The sequence below is a fragment of the Lissotriton vulgaris genome, chromosome 6 (assembly GCF_964263255.1).
Source record: "Lissotriton vulgaris chromosome 6, aLisVul1.2, whole genome shotgun sequence".
Classification (NCBI taxonomy): Eukaryota; Metazoa; Chordata; class Amphibia; order Caudata; family Salamandridae; genus Lissotriton; species Lissotriton vulgaris.
Genome location: NC_141694.1, coordinates 566,805,593 through 566,811,592, shown reverse-complemented (window position 1 = coordinate 566,811,592; position 6,000 = coordinate 566,805,593). Strand labels below are relative to the sequence as shown.

The window sequence follows — 6,000 nt, the reverse complement described above, 5'->3', positions numbered from 1 at the left end:
TCGTAAACTGTACCATCAGTTCAGAGTAGGCACACTACCACTATGATGGCTATCTAGCAGATGGAATCTCTCAAGAAGCGATAAATGTCCATTTTGTATGGATCAAGTTGAAACCATTGTTCACTTCCTTTTTGTCTGCCCTGAGTATCAACAACCTAGACGCACTTGGCTAAAACCCGTTTGTATGCAAATGAGAACTAGATCAGCACAGGTTGCGAGTAGGATATTGAAATACGACACCTCTATTCTAGTGGTTATTGGTGTAGCCAATTTTTGAGCTGGGTCTGGGTTCTTCCGATTAAAAAGGTCAGACCCTAAGTCGACGGAGTATATGACCCTATGGTTATTCCTAGTGGGAATCAATGTGGGAATCCTCATGGAAATGGGTCCCGGTTGGAGTTTTATATTAGATAATACCTAGCTGTCTAAGTCTTTTGCTATTTGCACATTTAATACTATTTTAGCAACCATTTTAGTACTTTTTTACTTATTTAAATTTTTATGTTTCTGTATCCTTGGAAAAGCCAAATTTTAGTCTGTATAACATGATTTACTTGTATGAGATTTTGTATTTGTGTAGTATGTCTATTATGATGAAAAATTGCAATACAGACTTATTGACTTGACTTGCTATTGGTTGTTTTTATATAACACAAGAACTCTATGTGGCTTGTATAGTTGTGGCACTTTTCAATAAAAATAATTTAGGTGCAGCCTAAAAAAGACTTTTAGTATATGAGCGATGTGTGAGACAAGGAGCTGTAATAAACCTAAATGTCTTCCAAAAATGTCTTCCAAATACACAAGGCATATGCACTTGAAATTACTTAAAAGTTGCAGTTTACAAATGCCTGGAAAGTCACAGGGGCCATTACAGATTCCAAAGGACGTCCCAGCGCAATAAAAATAGTTTTATCTGATCTTGGGGCAATCTTCAATTTGTCTCCAGGATTGTATAAAATAGTTGTGTCTGGTTTGGGGAAGTCTTCCATGTGTCCCAAAGATTGTAAGTTCTTTTGTATACAGTTTGGTAAATGGCTAAATGTCTCGCACCTGGGTTAGGAGGTCAGGATAGGATTGAAAGGTAACTGAGAAAATGTTTTTCTCATGAAATTATTGCGTTTGTGGTAACCAACACAAGGCTGTAAATATCTTTTTTTTTTTACTGATTAAAAACTAATTGTGCCCCGCTGGCAATGCTGAAGATGAGATGCAACTCATTCGAATACTTTCTAGTATGCACTCCTTAAGAACCTGCCACCACTTGGTATTGTTGGCTAAAAAAGAGAACTGGCTGAAAGTTGCCCTAATTAACTCCAGTATAAATGCACTTACCGCTCAGCATAGGGAATACATCAGCAGGAAAGGGATACATGGGTAATGATAGGGAGTGCACCGACGGGAATGGGATGAACACGGAATAATAGGCAACCTACTGGTAAGAACGAAAAGGCAGAGTGCACTTGTGTCATGGAGTGTATAGGCAGAAGTAAAGAGGGCACATCCGAGGATGTGGATTATACACTGCATTACCTGAATGAGGATACAAGGACAGTGAAGTAGAAACGCTGGAAGAAACAAGGGTTGCGTAATCAGAGATGGGGTTGTCAGGCAGGAATGCGGTGTGTAAAAAGAGATGACATGAGGGTGCATAAGCAGGAACTAGGATGCATAAACAGAGATGGGGACTGGCAGGGGCGACACATTGGAGCTACAGACTACTTATGCAGGAATGGTTATGCAGAGGCAGTGATTGAGTGCTGGGATGAGAAGACAGAGACAAGCACGGTAAATGTGCAGGGTAAGGGTGTTCATGTAATAAAAGCACATGCACAGGCAGGGGTGGAAAAGCACGGGGTAGGGGCAGACTTCGCTAAGGGAAGAATGGTGATTTTCCATGTCCAGTGCATCGACAGCGATAGGGAAAGGAACCGATGTGAGCACGATACAGGAAATGATAGGGAATGACTCCGAGGGCAGGGACAGCTGCCTGAGATGGATGCCAGGCTGCATCCTATGCAGTGACAGCGCGTGTGGGCGGGGCTGAGGGATGATAACGGTTTGCTGGAGAAGCATCACCTGACTCGGAGAAACCACAGACCTACGGCGCGGGGGGAGGGCGAGCCCACTGAACAGGCTGCGAGGGGGAGGGATTAGGTGCTGGGCAGCGAGAGGGAGGTCGGAGCGGGGATTATTCGATTCTGCGGCACACAAGGCCCCTGTGCTGCTCCGAGTCCCGGGAGAGGGGTATACCGCACACTGCACCGCCCCTCCTTGAACCGGCCTGTCCTCCCCCGCACAGCAGCACCGAGAGCAGCAACAGCAGCACAGGAGGAGGAGGAGCCGCGGACAGGTTTGTACCTGGCCCAGCCCCGGGGCCGCTTTACTCTACCTGCTCGGAGGGGGCGCGTGCTGCGGGCGGGCCGGGGAGCGCCTGGTTATTCTGGGCTGCTTAATAATTGATGCCGTAGACAGCTGGGAGGGGGCGAGCGTGTGAACAAGAAGCAGCAGGGGAAGGAGGCGAACCCTTGCCGTGGGAAGAGCCCCATATAAGCAGGGGCCCCATTGTTCGCCCCCACCTGAGCTGCGGTGCAGCTCCGCCCACACTCTAGGTAGTGCACCGGGTCCTACGCTGCTCTGTGAGGATGCGTGCAGCGCCGCACTAAGGTCCAGCGGCCCTTCTCTGGGGGGATGGGGGTGCCCCCTGCGCACAGCTGTTCGCTCTGTACTCCCGCACCACTCTGATCCTCGGTTTCTTTCTTCCATCACCAGCACAAGATGTCGGGCCAGACGCTGACGGATCGCATCGCCGCTGCTCAGTACAGCGTCACCGGGTCGGCAGTAGCCAGAGCCGTGTGCAAGGCGACCACCCATGAGGTGATGGGGCCCAAGAAGAAACACTTGGAATGTAAGTAGGCAGCCCTGTCCAATGCTGTCAGCCCCTGGTACTGTAAGCCGCTTCATCACTGTTATCTTTCCAATCCTTCCAGGCCTCCATTCCTATCCTCAACTTATGTCACACCATTCCTCCCAGTGCCATCGCGTTATTCCCATCTCCATGGCAGGACCCCATTGTATCAGCCGAGGACTTATCCTCCTTACACGTATTCTACTCAGGGAAGTCCTAGCAGCACCGACCCGCGCCCCAATTCCTGACAGGCCTAGCGTTAATCAAGTCACCCATTTGAGGTTCCATTTCTTTGCATGATGCCACACCTACTCTCCTATGACCTTCACCAGTGCATGCAATTTCAGGGTCGAACGTGCACGTACAGCCCATTGTGTCTGGCTTCTGCCATACAGCGCTAGAGCCATGGTATGTGAGCTGGTTTACTTTGTTTTCCTTCAGGAGCTGTGTAGGTAACTGGAGAAGGTTCCATGTGACTGCTTGTAATTCTAATATTTCACACAATAGGCCCACGCACTCTACCATTTCCCCTTCTTAGTAAACGTGAATAACACTGTATTCAGTCAGACACCAGGGTTTCAGGCATCTCAAGAAAAATGAAGCCTTCATTTCAAACTCTTATTCACTAAAATTATTTACTAAAAAGGTAAAACGTGAGTGCTTGTGCAATATTTTGAACAGATGCCTTTATGCTCCTTTTTGTTATGACATTGTTTACATTTGGTTTCATGTTGAATTGGGAGCAAGCTTAGTTTAGCTTTTGTACTCAATCATGTGGCTTATACTGTTTTCATTAGTGCTGCAGGTTAAAGGGTCTGTACTGACAATGGCCATGTCTCTATCAGGAACTAATGTACTAATGCTGTCAGAACACTGGACTGCCTGATTCAGAATTCCAGGTGTATTTTTCTTTACATACAGTGGAAAAAAGAGCCCCTAAGTCTTTCATATTACAGTTTGGAAGCTTTAACAATTAGGTAATTTATTGTGTATTTTCAAAGCTCGAAATACATGTTTTAGAGCTGAATGTAGGACACAGAAAAAGCAGGAAATACTTTACCTTTATATAACATAAAGTGTAGACATATGGGAAACACATATTCCTTGCAAGCAGCCCAACAAAAAAGTCAAACGGTGAAGAACATGAAGATACATTTTATTTTTTGTTTGTTTTCTATGTATGTGTTTGATCATGACCATAGTGTCCCAGCCTGTGGGCACACATAGGCAGTTTTGAATTGTTGCACGGCAACAGAATGTTCTAACCTAGGCTTGTTTTGTTTTTACCATTATAAGTATGGGCTTAAAATTCCTGGTATGTAAGTTTTTTTGTTGTTGCTGAAATCCTTGAAGTTACGCAAGGTTTTGTTGGCAGCTATGCAGGTCTCCAAGTGTTTCCTTGCATGAGATTTGTGCACCTGTACAAGCCCCTCTGTCATTCCTGTGTATGAGGGTCTGCACAGGTTTACACACATGGTATTGGTTTAAGCCTGTATGAAAGTTGTCTAGATCTGTCTGCATTTGGGGATATATTTATGCAGCTGTATTCTTTGCATACCCTATACAAAAGGGAAACATGTTTGTTAACAATGCTTGCATTTATACCGACCATAAAGTCAAATTCTCATCCACGTGGGAATCTTACTCCAGAGAGCTGGCACCTGTGAAATACTTCTTTCACAGGAGTATTCTTAATTTATTCCTCCTGTGATCTCCTCATGAGGTAGTAACCCTCTCTCTTGCTGGATCTCCTTTCCTTTGAATGGATATTGAAATTCACTAGTAACTGTGCCTTTTCTGGATTAAGAGAAATTCTTTTTCCTGCTTTTGTATTTGAAGGTTTTTTAAAATACTTTTTTTGCCTAGGTGCTCGCATGGCACAAAGCCATGTGAAACCCTACTCAACCCACACAATGTTAAAAATGTTGCTGATGAAAAGAAACTTTTCAAAATTATTAAATAATGAATATGAAGCTGCACAGTGATTACAAGATAGTTTGTTTTCCTTAAGACAGGAACTATTTTATCCCTAAACAACGGGGTGTGTTTTTTGGCTTTTTCTGATCAGCTCTTATAACTACACATTGTAACTCGCATTGCAGTTTGTTTAATGTTGTAAGTGACTTCAGGACATTTTACATATCTGAGGAATAGGATTGAATTAGTGTCAGTTCTAGATCTAGAGTACAAATCAGAGCCCACTGTGGGTATTAAATATAGTTCCATTAAATTCTTCAGAGCTCTCGATATGTCGCTGTTCTTTGCTACCTCCATAATGTTAGTCTAAATTAATCTATAATTATGAGAATACCTTTTTGTGCTGCATTACTGCCAATGTGTTCGTATATGATATCTGCAAATGTTGGACTTGCACTACAGAAAATATTCTAAAAGGAATGAGGATCCTACTACCTTTACTTACGTTTTTCTAAGTTAGGGAAAACAATGGCTTGTGCCTTGTTTTATACAGCAGTGCATATTCCATGGACTGTTAAGGGATAACATTTTTAGAGTATATGTTTTTCAGGCTTTTCAATTTTACAAACCATATTAAAAAATAAGCAGGGAACGATGGATAAGATTAGTACGGCACCCTAGTTCCTGTAGGGACTTGGGAGATCTCACTACTCCTTTTCCTAGTAGGGCCATGTCTTAATCCCTATCTTGACTACTGTTCGAGGTGGGGGTGTCCAGTGTTGACTACTTTCCTCACATCCATCTCCCCCCTCACCTACCTACCGAACAGTTCAATAAAAAGGCTTTCCTGGCCCAGTTAACAGTATTACCAAGGAAGTAATATATTTATTTATCGAGTTTTATATAGCACGATCATGACCCGAAGGTATCCGAGTGCTTCACAGAGTTGGCATAGCAGAAGATTACATGAGTTACATTTGTAGTAAATATAGTTACATAGTGACGCTTTTACAAACATTTTGAGGAGGTACTGGTGATTCCTACCTGCTGCGGATTAGGAGGCAAATGACCCACGAGCCTGGACTTTACATCGGACCCGCTTCTTTCCCCTGGTGCTCCTGCTTACCCCCCGCTGCTGCCTCTTTCACCTGCAGAGCGGCCGCCGAGCGGGCTGA

The 6,000-nt window shown here is 44.2% G+C and overlaps 1 protein-coding gene across 11 annotated transcripts in view; it reads left to right on the top strand.

Moving 5' to 3' along the window:
- The first annotated feature begins 2,155 nt into the window (after nucleotides 1–2,155).
- Nucleotides 2,156–6,000, top strand: part of SNAP91 (synaptosome associated protein 91) — a 742,345-nt gene continuing 738,500 nt past the window's right edge. For 10 of the 11 annotated variants that reach the window (XM_086926565.1, XM_086926568.1, XM_086926561.1 and 7 more), the window contains exons 1-2: nucleotides 2,187–2,353; nucleotides 2,773–2,908. In XM_086926565.1, coding sequence (XP_086782691.1) covers nucleotides 2,779–2,908 — 130 coding nt within the window. In that variant the 5' untranslated portion in view covers nucleotides 2,187–2,353; nucleotides 2,773–2,778. Of the gene's footprint in view, nucleotides 2,354–2,772; nucleotides 2,909–6,000 lie in introns of all 11 variants that reach the window. The other variant, XM_086926569.1, reaches the window with a different exon arrangement.